Source organism: Microplitis mediator, chromosome 1 (genome assembly GCF_029852145.1).
Source record: "Microplitis mediator isolate UGA2020A chromosome 1, iyMicMedi2.1, whole genome shotgun sequence".
In the NCBI taxonomy this organism is placed as follows: Eukaryota; Metazoa; Arthropoda; class Insecta; order Hymenoptera; family Braconidae; genus Microplitis; species Microplitis mediator.
In genome coordinates this window covers 24,832,913-24,850,532 of record NC_079969.1, presented here as the reverse complement: position 1 = coordinate 24,850,532, position 17,620 = coordinate 24,832,913, and the positions used below count along the sequence as shown (strand labels likewise).

At 30.2% G+C, this 17,620-nt stretch overlaps 1 protein-coding gene across 3 annotated transcripts in view; it reads left to right on the top strand.

The window, feature by feature from the left end:
* LOC130669276 (hemicentin-1-like) overlaps nt 1-17,277 on the top strand; it is a 52,581-nt gene extending 35,304 nt beyond the window's left edge. For all 3 annotated transcript variants that reach the window (XM_057472070.1, XM_057472062.1, XM_057472078.1), the window contains 5 exons: nt 1,999-2,174; nt 2,268-2,478; nt 6,315-6,426; nt 7,556-7,734; nt 14,262-17,277. In XM_057472070.1, the coding sequence (XP_057328053.1) occupies nt 1,999-2,174; nt 2,268-2,478; nt 6,315-6,426; nt 7,556-7,734; nt 14,262-14,371 (788 nt within the window). In that variant the 3' untranslated portion in view covers nt 14,372-17,277. The remainder of the gene's footprint in view (nt 1-1,998; nt 2,175-2,267; nt 2,479-6,314; nt 6,427-7,555; nt 7,735-14,261) is intronic.
* The last annotated feature ends 343 nt before the right edge of the window (nt 17,278-17,620 follow it).

Genomic DNA, 17,620 nt, shown 5'->3' with positions numbered 1-17,620 from the left:
TTTTTTTTTTTATATAGATTTCAAAGTAAGATTGGGTCAGTATGATTTCGCTCAGTGTATAATGAGAGTATTTCGTGTTGAGGTAACTAATGATGTGAAACATGCAACGTTTTGTAGAATTCAACACCCTAAAGACTGATTTAGTAACATATATATATATATATTACTCACCAAGAAATAATTTGTTTCAATACATGTGTGCACGACGACATTGTTCCATTTGGATTGAGATTTACTCAACAATGTTATTTCAGAAATTAGTTATACCCACATACACATTTATTAAAATCAAAATACGTTGTAATCAAGATTCAAGAATTATTTTTTTTTTAATTTTATAATAAAATTATTAATTTCAAAAAAATATCACGAGTAAAATAGTTGCTTTATTTATACCGTAAGTGTTGTGAGATTGACAGCAAGAGTAATGTAATTTATAAAAATTTATGAGTTGTGATTACATTAGTTAAATGTAGATTTTTTATTGAAATTATTATTAATTATACAAAGTCACTTGTGTTTATTTTATAAAACAACCATCATATATTTACATCGCTGGATTGTTTAGGTCTCACGAGGAGCAACGTAAATATATTTATGGCAAACTGACGTTTGTTTTCAAAGTTCAAGTAACATAGATTTTCATATTCGAAAATTAAATTGATCAACAAATGAGATTTTTTAATGACAAGTATTAAAAAACAGGATAGAGAAACAGTTAGAAACTTTTAAATAAAAAATAAATTTATTAACCATTACTTTTTGAATGCACAATAGAAATACGCTGAAGTAAAAATAAAATTGAATAATCAAAGAAAATTCATTGAATTTATAATGAAAATTTAATAGTCGATAGAATCATTTTAAATTAAAAGTGAATATTTTATGACTAAAGGAATTTCATTGGATTAAAAGTACTAAACCAATAGCTTGTAAGGACATTTATGTATTGGAAAAAGTAATTAATAATTCACAACTGTGTAGATGAACACTAGAAATTTTATTTTGTAAATTTTATATTTGTATTTTTGTTTGCAATTTTTTTCGGGAGTGTTAACATAACAGAGTACTGATATTTTAAAAAAATTTTACCGATCATAAATTTTAATTTATTACTTAATACTTTATAATACTAAATAAATTTTATAAAATTATTATCCGCGAAAGATCGATAGTAAATTTTCATCATTAATTTTGATATTTTGTTCCTATTGTTAGTTTATAATTTATAGAATTTTAACGGAGGCTTATAACGGGCTGTCTGGTACGAAACTCAAAAAAGTGGTTAAGTGGGGAAGCTGTTTGGACTCAGTACCTGCCGATTAAGGGAAAGAGGCTTACAACGGGCAGGCTTATGTCGGGTCGTCGACTGTAGACATTTTTAGATGAGAAAATCTGCTCATCATTTATACAAAGGGAAAACAATTTAAGTAACGAAAAACTTTTTTTTCGCAAAGACAATATCACTCCGGCAGATGAAAGTTATCAAGCTGTTCGTATAGAAAAGTATCAGCAATAATGTATCATGTTTACGTCATTTTAGTTTTTCTTTCTAACCAAATATCGATTTTATAAGTACGTGTGAACCACTATTTGTCAATGTCACGTAAACGTGACTAAACATCACCGTATGTCCATGTACATTTTACCAATCTATTATATATCAGATTTCTCAGCACAACTTTTAGCTATACATGGTGATATATTACCTACAAACTCTACAATAGCAACAATAAATAATACTTGTTACTTGTTACTCATTACTCATTCCTCATTACTCATTTCTCATAATTATTATAAATTTATCGTTACAATTGCATACATAGGTGCCTAAAAAATTACCACTAAGTACTGACCACATACCATCACTTGTATTTGCAAATAACAAACAGAGAGATTAATGCTAGATGACATTAAATGATAATTAGATCGAGAATTAGATAAAAACCGAAACAAAAAATTATAAATAAAACTGTAGTGGTAAACTTTATTTGACAGGTTGCGCGGCTAAAAGTGGTAATGGCGGTTCAGTGATAGAACACCATCCATCTTCCTACTGGGAGCAACCTTTCAGTCAACCTTACTTTGACAACACGACCAAAAGAGAAACAACAACAACAGTCGGGCAATCTGCTTACTTATATTGCAGGGTTCGCAATCTCGGTGATCGTGCTGTGAGTTTTTTTAAATTTGTTATATATGTATATATATTTAAATATAAGTGGAAATAATATTAAATTTTTTCGTTTAAATTGAATGTACCGCAGGTCTCGTGGATTCGTAAACGAGATCTTCATATTCTGACAGTCGGAATTTTGACGTACACTAATGACCAAAGGTTTCAAGCGATGCACAGCGATGGAAGTGATGAATGGACACTTAAGATAACATCACCGCAAGTCCGTGACAGTGGGACATACGAATGCCAAGTTTCAACAGAACCGAAAATAAGTCAAGCTTATAAATTAAATGTCGTTGGTGAGTATTCATTTATATATCTACCTACATTAATATATATTAAACAATCACTTTATATTTTATTGTTCACCGAAATTAAACTGTAAGGACGTTTATGCAGCGAGTGCTTCAAATTAGGATTTGTTATTTCAAAGTTTAAAATTCAATTAAAATTGTTTTTTTCATATAATAATTGTGTTAATTGACACTCAAAGTATGTTATTTCTTTTAAATACATGGGATTAAGTGGTAGAAACTTTTAACAGACTTTTTAGCGTGTCACCATTTAAGCTCATGGATTTTGCGAAAAAAAATAACAAACTTGATAACACGTGTTTTTAAAGTGAACAAGAGCTGACATGAATCTAGAGTTTTATTCTACAGGTTTTTCATCAAATTATTTTTTTATTACTTTTGAATATTCATTCGTATTTTCCCACCACGGGTTAGTAGTTTTTAAATTACCAAAGGAGATTTTGTAAAAAAATTTTATTAAATAACGCATCGGACGTTACGAAAGTTTACTAACCTCGTTATAAGACTGAGTACACGGAAATAAAAGAATTGTAGCAGCTACAGGAAAGGTCCTGTAGTATTCACAAGATCAGTCCTGTTGCAGCCATAGAAATAATCCTGTTGCAGTTACAGGACAAGTCCTAGAATAGACCTACAGCTGCAACAGGACTGATCTTGTAGCTGTAACAAGGTGGGTCCTGTTGCAGCCACAAATTATTCCTGTTGTTAGGTTGATATTATCTTGATTTACGCTCTTTCTAAAACAAAATTAGAATCGATAATAATTACATTATAATCCATTTCATTCACACCGCTCCCGAGAGTATTTTTCGTAAGCCCATTTCACGCTCTCGAAGCTCATGTTTTTCCAAATCCAATAAACAAATACGGGAATCACTGGTAATTTATTTTTTCTCGTTAAATTTGTATTTTACGCCAATATATACACGTCATGTAAAGGAAAAGTAGGTTGATGGGTATCATTGAGATCTAAAGTAAGAAAAAAAGCGATCTCACGGTTGCTAGGATGTCAATATCAAAGGATGTCACCACAGAAATTCAAATAAAACATAAAACCAGATAATTTGAAAACAGAGTTGGAACGTTCTTCTTCTAAAAATAAAATACCCACGTTGAGAAATTTTGCTTCAATCCAGTTATTATCATTGTAAGTTAATTATCTAAGAAGTTTTATTTATGAAAGCTATACACGCTGAAAAAAAAGTGGTACTACTTCCCATCTTAACGAAGTAACTATTCCCATCTTTACATTTTAATGATTCTCGTTCTTTTATATTAACTGTTCCTATCGGAGATGATAAGCATTCTTTTCCGAGATGATAAACATTACTTTCTCAGACGGCAAAATTCAAAATTTTTCAGACACAACTCTCTAAAAATGAATTAGTGACATTCACTGCGAATCAGTGGATAGTCACTACTTCTACAGCTATAAGTAGACCACTAATTCAACCAGTGGTACACTTATAGCTGGTTCCCAGTGAATATTCACTAATTCGAAGTGAATTTCACTGATTCATTTTTGCAGAGAAGAAATATCAGTATCTAGATGATAACTATTACTATCGGCAATAGTACACGCTGAAAAAATAATGCTAACTATCACCATATTGTCATAGGGAATGATTACCATCTGTATGTGATAATCATTATCATACTTTTATGTTAACTATTCGTTTCTCGTAAAAATTTTTTAATTTTGCTATCTAAGATAGTACACGGAGAGAAAAATATCGCCAAAATGACTATCCAATGTATCCTCAAATGACGTATCGTCAGAATAACGATTCGTATACCTAATTTAGGAATACTCTCATATTAATTTAATAATCTATAGTATCTTTAAAATAAAGATACGTATTTGGGTTAGGTTAAGTATTCGTTTATTTAATTTAACAATACGACGAATAGCCTTTGTAACGATATGTAGTTTCGTTGATATAGGTATCTGTATCGCCAGCGTGAGGATCCGTATAGCTAAATTGGCTATACGTATCATCGTTCTCGGTTGCCGGATGCCTAAATACAGAGTTTGCGCAATAGTCATGTCAGCGATTCATAAAATGCCTAAAATAAGGATACGGATCGTCATTTTGACGATCCACTGTGAGGATACTCTGTATAGCTGAATTGGCTATACGGCGTATCGTTAAGTAAGATGACTGTACAGCGTATAGCCAGAATAGCGATACGTATACTTAATCTGGCGATATTTTTCTCTCCGTGTAATGATTATCATCACGGATAAGAATGCTTACCATCTCCGATAGGAAAAGTTCACACAAAAGAATGAGAATCATTAAAATGTAAGGATGATTAATTAATGTGAATAACAATAAACAGTGAATAGTCACTATTTTCACTGTTTTAAATTTAAGAGAGTAAGATGGGAAGTATTACCACTTTTTTTCAGCATGTAAATATTACTATACACGGAAAGAAAATTATGGAAGCTGTTCTCATAATTTTGTGAAATTTTTTCCTATACCATCATAGGAATTACGACCGTAAATTATGGGAGCAGTTCCTATAATTATAGGAATGTTTCCCATAATTATAGAAATAATTCCTATAATTATAGGAGTGATACCCATTACGTTATAGGAATGGTTCCTCTAATTATAGGAATGGTCCCTATAATTTATAGGAATATTTTTTATAATATTATGGGAATCATTCCAATAATATATAGGAACTATTCCTATAAATTATAGAAACCATTCCCATTAATTATAGGAACCATTTCCATAACATTATAGGAATGGTTCCTATAATAATATGAGAACTATTCCCATAATATTATGGGAATGGTTCCCATACTATCATGAAAAAATTAATTTAAAGAAAAGTGTAGTAATCACTTTTACAATACACAGAAATATTATTAAGTATAAAAACAAAAATTCAAACATTGAAAAAAAAATTTGTATTCGGCAAAAACATTGAAATTCTTAACAAAATTTTTTTTTTAACAAATTTAGCGTCGAAGAAGCTTCATTTGAATCTCTCCATATCATGAAGGAAATTTCTATACTATTTTGCAAAATAAACTTTTATGATATTATGGGAATGGTTCCCATAATATTATAGGAATAGTTTCCATACCATTATGGGAATAGTTCCCATAATATTATGGGATTGGTTCCCATATTGGTATAGAAACTATTCCCATACCATTATGGGAATGGTTACCATAATGGTATAGGAATTGTACCCATACTATTATAGGGATGGTTCCCATAATATATGGGAACCATCCCTATAATAGTATGGGTACAATTCCTATAGTAGTATGGGTATGATTCCCATATCATTATGGGAATTATTCCCATAATGCATAGCAAAACTTCCTATAATTTTTTTTCCGTGTACGAGCAACAAATAGTTAACATAAAAGCATGATAATGATTATCACATACAGATGGTAATCATTCCCTATTGCAAGATGGTAATAGTTAGCATTTTTTTTAGCGTGTAAAAGCTATGTTAAGATTAATACAATAGTGCAAAAAAAATGTACTTCAAAGTTTCTATGCATTTTTATTCCTCAAGCTGTAAGAAAAATAATCTTTTGTATCAACTCAAGTACACTAAGTTAAAAATTTACGTGTAGCTGTGTTGAAAACGATTTGTGTCAAATTTTCATGTTAAATATTAACAGTCACGACGGTCATGCATCAACGTCCTTAAAAAATATAATATAAGTCTGTCAATTTAATTGCAAACATCAATTTCTTGAAACAAAAATAAATAAATAACGAAGAAAAAAGTATTTTGCTTTACGTAGCAATAACATATTTTTTACTTTTATGTTTTTCTAGTGTCAAAAGCAAAAATTGCTGGGAATTCCGAGCTATACATCAAAAGTGGAAGTGATATAAATCTTACTTGCATCGTACTACAGACACCTGAACCACCATCTTTTATCTACTGGTAATTTTTTTTTTCTTCTCTTACCTTTTAATTTATTCACTTTATCATTATGTCTTTGATATTCTATAACAGTGTCGTATTTATATAATTATATAAACAAATTAATGTTTTTTTAAAATAAAATTTGTATCTAATTAAAAACAGTACTGCTGTCAATTTACATTCGATACTTTAACGTATTATTCAGTATACAAAATATATAATCCAAGCTTTTAAAAATCTTGCAGTTTATAATTTTCATTTTTTATCAAATGAAATTAATTTACTCCTACGAGTTTTTAAATTAATTTATTGTAGAAAATCAAATTCAATTATAACTTTAAAAAAATTTCGAGATTAACGTAAATCAGATAAAACATTCTGCAAAAAATTATTTTTCTAGGCATCAAAAAATTGAATATCACTGAAGATAGTCACGAAAATTATTTGTTAGTCCGGGCATTTTTTCATGAATATTTAGTTGAGATATCAATTCCTATTATTGACCTATTGACAGTTGAGGTCAGACGTAGGTAACCTTTTTCGCTTATGATGTAGCATAGATTAGTCTCATATTACATTATGGATTAAACTACTGAGGTTCGAAGAGTAAAGGTTAATCCATATTGGGTTCAAATAGAATCTTAAACTGCAACTCTATCATGTACTTCAATTCAATTTATATCGATTTTTCATCAATATACCATTACTCGTAAACGAAAAAAAAAAAAGTGAAGTAAAAATTACGGAACGCTAAATTAGCATTATGCTAAAAATTGAAATTTTTGTATACGGATAGTAATTTTAAAAAAAAAATTTAGAAAGCCAAAAAGGCATTGAGCTTAAATTATATGGCCTTTGGCTTTAAAATCAAAATTTTTTTTCGCTTTTCCAGCTTTAGAATATAAGTCTACAATATGATTATCAATTCAAAAAAAAATCATCCGTCCCTTTGGTTTTAAACAGTTTTAAACAGAAAAAATTCAAAGTCTAATTTGTAAAGAGTCTGGAGACTCAGTTCTCCCTAATGAACAATAAAATTTAAACAAAATAGTTGGGTAATTTAATTAAACTCTTGGTTCCATAGAGTCTAAAAAAAAGCAATAAATGTTATATAATATAAAAACAAGTATCACTTTGTAAATTAAAGGTACAGAGGTGAGCATGTGATAAACTACAGTCAACGAGGAGGAATCAGTGTCGTGACAGAGAAACAGACCAGGACATCGCGTCTGTTGATTTCTCGGGCACTCCCAACAGATTCTGGCAATTACACCTGCGCTCCTTCTACAGCAGAGTCAGCCAGTGTCCTAGTACACGTACTTAATGGTAGGTGAATTCCCAAGCTATTCGTTCTCATCTCTCAATTCCTCGTCGCATCGTTGATTTTCATTAGTGCCCTTGCGCAACCCTCTCTCATCTTTTTCCTCATTTAATTTTACTTCCTATACAATTTATCGTCTGTTTCAGTGTCTATACATAAACTAACTCAATAAACGACGATTGATAGCTGTCTTATAGCATTAAAATTATCTCAATTTACTCTTTTATTGAACTTCGATCCATTTTAAACTCACTAATGCACACCTTAAATTCGAGGCACTGAATAGTTGAAAATTTTGTGTTTAATTTAACATAAACCCTGCACAGTAAAAAATTTTTTGTGTGAGTGTTTTAACACGGTGTGAGTCTTATCTTTCGCACCGTTCAGTTTTATTAGCTCGAAACTAATTGTCCGATCATATGACTAGTAGTCAAAAGTGACCCAATAGTTGTTTTAATATCAAAATTAATTAATTTGACTTTAAGTCAACAAATTATCGACTTACTATCTTTAAAAATAATTTTAATAAATACAATAAATAACTGAACCAATAATGAAATATAATGTTTAGTATTTTCAATTGAAAAAATTACGGAAAATATACACATTTCGCTGGAAAGAAAGTAATTTTTGTCCAACGATATCTTCGGAACAAATCAACCGATTTGGACATGCTTTAGGGCAATCGAAAGAGCTTGTTGAGACTTAAATTTTATCAGACCAAGAAACAAATCGGTCAAGAGATTTGCGAGTTATGCAACAAAACAAAGAAAAATTTTGAAAATCCAAAAGTGCACGCCTCGAACGCTCATGTTATGTTTTTTTTTAAAAGTTAAATTTCGAATAAAATTGAATATCCCGCTCTTTTCCCATAGAAATTTCCATGGTAAATATACGGTAATAAAAGTAAAAAAAAAAATAAATAAGGAGAACATTCCTAATGAAAAATGGCGGCAGTGTGTGTTTGTTTACATGTAAGATTGCCGGTTTTAACCGTAATGATTTATTTTTAAAAAAACGAGAAGGCCTACAGTAGTGATTTTCGAAAGGAACCTTCTCTGCTTATTTCTGAAAATTTTGAAAAAAAAATTAAGTAGTTTCGTCAAGTCGTTCTCGAGATATCCGTACCACGCCGTTTTTGTGAACCACAGACTAATGGACGTCCACGATAAATTTTTTTTAATGAACTTTTTTTTATATTAATACATATTGGACAAATTAAAAAAAGTATCAGGATTATTCATTAGTGTTTCAGCTTTATATTGATGTGCTTTTCATAATGTGTAAGAGTAATAGAAAAAGAATATATGCACTTTAATGAGTGGAAATCGTGTGACCTTGACAGGTCGGTTATAAAGCACAACCTCTCCGCTTTGCTTCCGAGGCGTGCAAAATTTATAATTTTTATTTTTCGTATAAGTTGTATATCGATTCTAAAATCTATTGTTCTAAGTCTTGTGAGCCCTTACGATTGTCACCAAGAACGTTCAAATCGGTTGATTCGTTTCAAAGATATCGTCGGATAAAAAAAGTTTACACACCCACACACACACACACACACACACACACACACACACACACACACACAGCCGGGCATCCATCCGGAAATAGTCAGAATAGCTTCCAAGGACCTCAAAACGTCGAAATCTGATGAAAACTCGATTTCGAAAATCGGACCGAAACCAATAACTTCCCTTTTTTGAAAATTTTCAATTTTTATAGCAGGAAGTTTAAAAGTTTAATGGGTGCATGACCTCAATTGTACGCCCTTTTGGCTATCAAAAATTTTTTTTCAATTTTGAAATTTAAATAAGTCACCAAAACGATTTGTAATAAAAACAAAAACGTTATACCCCATTTTGTCTCTAAGAATCTCCCTAAAATGAAAACGGGCGTGTAAAAACGTGCCGTTTTAAAATTGTAACGTGATATATTACATTAAAAATTGACATTATTAAGTAAAATTTGCGGCCATTTTTTTTTTGAAACATTAAATATAACAAACTTACAAATTTAAGATTTGATATTTACATAAATCAATAATAAATTTGTTTGTGATTCTCTCCTCAAATTAGATAAATGTTTTAATAAATTAAAAAAATTACTTTTGATAAATTGTTTGAGAGATATCGCGCACTAATTGAATGAAACAATTATAAAATTGAAAGATTTTAATTTTTAGTTTCATTTTTAATAAATTTCATTTAATTCTTTTTCAAATATATCATACCCATTTTAGTCATACTGTAATACATTTTTCTTTACGAAATATCAAAGTATATAAGCAAGTATTAAAGTATATGCTTTTAAAATACAATGCAACACAGGTTATTTTTTAATGCTATCGACATATGAACATATGAAATGTTTCGTTCATTAAATCAGCTTTTAGATACATTTGCTATTAATTTTAACGCGTCTTTTATTCTGCAGCCAAGTTGATTAAAGCCACAGGAAAAAACAATTTTTTTTTTTTTTGACATAAATCTGAAAGCAGTCATTATATTTCTACTAAAGCTTCATATATAATATATAATAGTATAATATACTACATTATGTTTTTATATATAAAAAAAAGGAATATGTGAAGAAAAGATATAAAAATGATTAAATAATACATTAAAGTAAAAACTTAAAATAAAATTAAATGCAAATATTTTTTATGTATATAAAAAAAAATAAAGCAACGCAGTACTCGCTTTATTTTAGAAATATATACAAAAAAATGTTATTTATATATTTTGTACGTGTGTGTGCAATAGATATGATGGTAAGTTTTTTGAGAAAACATTCTTTATTTAATATTTTTGTATCATCTGTTTTCATGTCACGTTTATATACATCGTATCGTCGTCCTCCTTGTCATCTGATGGTTATACATGGTAAACAATATTGCGAAAAATTGAAATAATAAATAATAACGTTTCAAAAAAAGTCAAATTTTTTTATTCATTCTTGGAAAATATGAGAACTGGTGAAGAAAACCCCCGAGGCTTAGAGAGAGAAAGAGGGTTCGACCCTTTTAAAGATTGGGAAGTATTTGATCAAATTTGGGATGGAAAAAAAAATCCAGACTTTTTGTTGAGTTGCGAACGTGGAATCACCGAAGCATATTCGTTAAATAATTTTATTTTTGTAAAAATAAACTAAAAATAATGCGATCAGATTATTTTGGCGTAGAATGGTTGGCTTATTGATTGTTAGACTGAGTAATGCGCTTATTTTGTAGAGGATATTTTTAACAGAAAGTAATTTTTATGAAGCTAATTGCTCAGTGACAGATACTTTTTTCAATGGAAACTAAAACATCTACAAGACCATAAATAAATATTTTAAAAATATAAACGTCAACAAGTTCTGAATTTTTTTCCAACCCCTAGTAGATAAGGGAAGTAGGAAATTATTTAAAGGTCATGAATTAATTTTTTTATCTAGTAAATTTATTAAAATTAAATACATAAAAATACTCAGGGGATTCGTCAGAAATAACTGACTAAAATTACCCGGTTAAAATATTAGAAATAAAATCACCGACTTCAAAGTAATCGCATTACCCATAGAAATTTTGTATTAAGGATTTTTACTTTAGTGATTCAAGATTTGAAGATTCATATTCCCGCATATTATAAAAATCTATTCCACATAAGCTTTCAGTTGAATCCCACCCTCTACTTCTAAAAAAAAAGTTTTTTATTAAAAAAGAAACTCCAATATAAATTGAAGAAACTATTTACTATAAAATCTAGACGGAAAAAAATTGTGATGCTAAAATAATTCCATTACAGTAAGTACTTACTGATATTAAAATAGTGTCAGTACACGGAGAGAAATTTATGGTAACCGTTCCTAGTAAGTTTATGAAATATCATCCCATACCGTTATGGTAATGATTACTTGGAATTATGGGCAATAGGCCCATACTTTCTGGGAAAAGTTCCCATACGTATGGGAACAATTCCCATTATTATGGTAACAGTTCCCATATCGCATGGTACTAGAATTATGGTAATGATTACCATACTCATAGGAATAGTTCCCATAAGAAAATAGGAACTAATCCTATAACCACATTGTAACGATTCCTAAGTGCATATGGTAACTATTCCCATAATATTATGGTAATCATTCCCTTAAGAAATGAGGGTAATTGTTGGCAATAGCGACTCCACACATTTTCTAAAGTTCCAAGTGCTTACACATTAAAGATCTATAATTAAACTTTTTCCACGTGTTCTGCTACACGGCGGAAAGAATTTTCTGTATGCATTTATGTCTATAACACAAGATATCTATCCGAACCTTGCAACTAAAGTGTGCAAAATTGAGCAAAAATGACAAAAATCATGTTGATTTTCCAAAATAAATTTAATAAATTTCTAATAAATACTAATAATTAATTTTATTAATACCGTAAGATGGACGGTGGCGATAGAAAGGTCTAACTAAGAGTTAAAATATTTTTTGAGCTCTTGTATAGTGGAAAATTGACATATTTCTGTTATTTCAATACACTAATGGTGTACAACAGCTCACCTAGCACTTGGTTACAAGTAGTTTGGACGGTATCCGCCTTCCTTTGCTAGTATAGTGTCTGGCTGAAGCCCGCAACACAGTTTCACGCCGGCTCGTACTAGTAAGAGATGTAGTCTAAGGCATGAGTACGTTAACATAGCCTTACTGACGAGTCCGTTAACGTACTTAGGACGAAACTACAGAAATTATGGCAAATAGGCATATACCTTAAGTTTTGGTGGTTGACTTAAGAGTCAATACATAGAATAAAAAGAAAAATATGTCAAATGGTGCAGGGTAGCACGGAACAGAAAAATTTCAAACTTAATCTTGAAATCAAGCTAATTTATACCTATGGTACACATGTACAATTTATTAATGCTTAAATAACACCTAAATAAGCAAACACATCTTTAATGCGCCGACAAATGCCAGAGAATGAAACAAGTCTCTTGGCAATTTGCATAATTTTGGTTTTTTGCTTGATACAAACAGGTGGAGGAGTGATTGTAAACAAGTACCGAAATGAGAGCTTATATGTAATATGTCAGCCCATTTTGCCCCCAGGGGTCCATTTTGCCCCACTCTCCACTAATAGAAGAAGGGAAGGGGGTGAATGGGCCACTTAAAATTTTGAGTGCCTCAATTGATTTGGGGACAAAATGGGCCCCTTAAATTTTGGGGACCCATTCCCCCCCCCCCTTCTCCTACTTAAATTTCTAAACATTATGGTAACCATTACCATAATAGTATGGTAACCATTACCATAATATTATAGTAACCATTACCATACTTACATAGTAACGATTACCATAATTCCATAGGAACTATTCCGGTACCATATAGGAATTATACCCATAATTATGGGAATGATTACCATAATATATATGGTTGCCGTTCCTATAATCAACATTTCAAAAAAACCGGTTACCATGCATTATGGGAACCATTACCATTATATATTGTAATTGTTACCATAAATTTCTCTCCGTGTAGTGTGGTACAAATCTAGAACTACAGTGACACAAATTTTGGATCAGTTTTCGCGCGCGTACAACCCAACTGTAAAATGTATTTTCGTCAAATGTCCGTCAACTTCGGGCTTTTGCGTTTTTGATGACAATTTGTAAAAAATTTGATCTAAACATACTTCCCGAATTAGAATGCAAGTTCACTTCAAAAGTTGTATACAAACTGTCGTCAAAAACGGAAAAGCCCGAAGTGGACGGACATTTGACGAAAAATTCAAGGAAACTTTTATTAGGGTTCTTTTCTAGTAACAAAAGTTACCTTCAAATTGAGGAAAAATTGACCGCAAATTTTTCTTTTCAACTTTTGCTGCCAAATGTCAACAAATTCGGGCAGCAAATTGCGGTAATTTCAATTGTCAAATTGCTGTCAATTTCGCGACAGTCAGGTATGCGATAATCAGGCATGCGTTGAATAAAAAATTTATGTGACTCGTCTACGGCTCGGGCAGCCAACACCCTAGTCTGAAATCGTCTTGTTTCATCCCTTGTCACATATACTCTTCTGTACAGGATTAAATTTTATTTCAATCCAAAAATTACGTCATAACCTCAAGCTAACTCTAAAACCATACTTCTATCTTAAAATGAGTGACACCATATAATATTACTGATATTCATTTATTATTCACTAGCTGTCAATTCTATTAGTTAATTATTTATAAAACCCATTTTCGGCTAAAGTGTTGAATCTATTAATATCAGAAGATATTGTACTTACTGATATTATTTATTCAGCTTACTCAAGTATTTAAGTACACGGATTAATTTTCTCAAGATATTTTATAATTAATTTAATCTTTAGTACAAACATGTACATCGATTATAACCAACTACAAATTTCCAATAATTAAAATAAAAAATGTATAAATTTACATGCGCTAGTCATATAAAGTCACTATCAATAATTAAATTTTTATCTCCACTATAAACCATCTCCATCTTTTAAATTATTCATATATATCGTTTTAAAAATCTACTTAATGTTTCAGGAGAACATCCAGCGGCAATGCAACATGGGAATTCAAGTAATAGTGGTGCAGCAACTTGTACACTAGCACTACTACTTCTTTTTCTTTATGCTGGCTCTTTTGTAAGATGACTGATTAGTGATAATAATGATAGTTATTATTATTATTATGAACTCTAATAACTTTTTAAGAGACATTTTACTTTAAATTGTGGTGCATTTGAGTGCGTTCAGAATTTTAGACAGTTATTATCTATCTCGGCGTATATATACACATATATATATGCTCTTTACCTGATTGAATGGAATTTGTCGTATCGCATGACAAGAGTATTTGTGATTTATATCTTATTTTGTATAATAGTGTAAAATTATCTACATCTAATCAGGCGGGTGATATTCTCGCAATAAATTTATCTCCATTACGCGCCTGTGTCACAATACGCATTGACATGATTTGTATTATAAAATAATGGTGTGAGATAACATTTAAGTAATTCAATATATACATACTTATATATATATTGATTCCCCCAAAGTTGTTTAGCACTTTTGTGTATTTTATTATTCGTTGTTTTATTTACTATTATGATGAATAAATAAAATGGTTTATTATACTGTAGTATGTATATTTACACAAACGAGGGAAAATTTTAAATCCGGTAAATAATATTATTTATTTACTACAGATATAAAATAACGAATTATACGTGAATGTAATGTAAGTCATATATATATATATATTGGGGGATAAATATGTGCATTTATTTTATAGACGATAAATAAAGAAAATATCACACTTATATGCGGTAATTAATAACATTGTAATGATCAATTTTTAAATGTAATAATAACAACGTTCATGTATGCTAAAGAAATAATTCATCAGTATGTTTAAAAATTTAACAAATAAATAACTAAATACCTGTGTAGAGATTAATTGAATTGATCCTGTTTGATCAAACGATGTTGACTACGAAAATAGAAATTGGTTAAATATCAAGTTTAATGTAAAATAAGGAAGTGGGGGTAAAATAGGTCGGTTGAATTTTTTCTTTAGTTTGTCGGGGGAAACAAAATACCCATACAGAAAAATATATAAATAACATATATGTCCCATATAGCCAATACATGATGCATATATGTTACATATATATTTTTCGTGCGGGTAGTCGAGGTAAATCGGACCGATTGCGAGTGAAATTTTTTTGTCATTATTTTATTGAAAGGATTTTATTCAAATGAGTTGACAATAAAATTTTTGATTTCACTTAATGTAATTTTTGAAAGGAAAAAATATTTTTATGTGATTTTAAATAGAGGGGAAGAAAAACATTTTTGAGCGCCATTACGCTGAAGTTTCTATTTTCTACTTATGTTTGAAATAAAGTATGAAAAATTTTTTATTACCGTTGAATTTTTGGTAGCCCCAAAAAAATTTTATTATCTTGTAATCTAGGATAAAAATATCATTTGCAACACAATTTGAGCAGAATAATTTTAAAAAAACATTTCCAAAACAATTTTTTTAAAAAAATTATCGAAAAATAATTCCTGCACGGAAAAAAATAGGTATTACAAAAAGATGCAGCAACAGGATTTTCATGTTACAGCAACAGGATACATCCTGTGGGAGCAACAGGACAAAATCCTGTTGTAGCAACGAAACTTTTTCTGTCGTAGCAACAGGATTTTTTCTGTGGAATCAACAGAATAAGAAACAAGTTCAATTTTGAAAACAAAATTTTCTTCATCACTATAAGAAGCATACAAATTTCAGCCCGTTGCTTCCACAAGATGTGTCCTGATGCTGTAACATGAAACTCCTGTCGCTGCAACAGGATTTCGTCCTGTTGCAGCGCCTATTTTTTTTCCGTGTAGATTTTTTGAATACTTAAAAATAATTAAATAAATACCGAATTAGGATTCAGAACCATTTTGTAAAATTTATTTAGGCGACTCCCCTCGCTCCCCCTTTTCTTCAAAAATACAGTCCAGTCGCGTTATAAGTCCGATGACTTATATTTCTTGGAAGACATTCCCCCTCTATGGGGAAGTTTGAGTTACGGCGTTCAACTGCTGAGCAGAATGGGGGGTACAGGAATTCTTAGAATTATATTCCCCTACACTCCTGTAGGCGGACTTATAACGCGATTCGACTGTAATACAGATTATAAAATTTTTTCGCCGGCCTATTTTGCCCCACAGTTTTTATTATCATACTAAGACTTATCTTATTAATATGAAATAATTATTTCAAAACTCAAAGGAAATAGTAAAAAATATGACTCATTTTTTTTCAACCCCCACCCCCTTTCTTGATATTTTTCATTTCAATACAAAAATTTATTTATACATCACACATTGATTACTTCCAATATAGTCCAGTCGGCCTGGAAAAAAAAAGGGGTTTGTTGGCAACTTTTCGACAAAATGGTCCGATTTTGAATTTTTTTTTTTTAAAATACTCAGAAAAATATTCTAAACATTTGTGTGTATGTGGGAAGTGTTGCTTTTTTTTTGTTTAAAAAATAGCGTTTTAGCGTTGAGCTTTAAATTAAAATATCTCAGAAACTACGCAAAAGTAGTCGAGACATGCTGCGTATGAAATTTAGAGAATTGAATAACGAACAAAATGAGCCCAACCCGATTTCTCTACGACCAATAGTTTGCGAGATATTAATTTTTTAATGAAGAAAAACGCGGTTCCGCTCGAACGCTTATAAACAAATAGCTGTAACTCCTCGAAAAATCATTCGATTTACTTTTTTTTTTTTTTGAATTACAGCTATTGTTGTCTACTATAAGCAAAAAAATCAGCTAAGCTAAAAAAAATTTTTTTGAATTTATAGGAATTATTTTCAGTTTTTCGAATTTATGCATTAAAAAATAGTTAAAATTCGAAAAAAAATATTTTGTTTGCATATAAAACTTTGACCAGCACCATAGAATCGATGTGAGAAAAAATATTTTTTTTAAAAAATTTTTTTTATGCAAAAATTTAGCTTACAAGTTTAAAAAAATATGAGCTCTACGGGGACTTGAACTCAACTCCGAGACAGTGCGCGTGCGCCATTCCCCTCAAACCGTTGTCGGCGAAATATGGGGGAAATAATAATAATGTGAGGCATATAATAATAATAGCAAGCGGCCGCTCAGATACTCGGAGTAATTCGTTTTTTCATTCTTATTTATAATTTATTTTTTTTTTAAAGTCTTAATTAACTTTCAAAAAATCGTTACGACAATATAGGTATCAATCGATTCCAAATTTTGTGAATCGTCCAGAAAATCTATCGATTTAAGATCGATTTTTGAAATGTTAACTAACATTTTTTATAAACAAATAAGTTTATGGATTTTCAAAAAATCGTTACGACA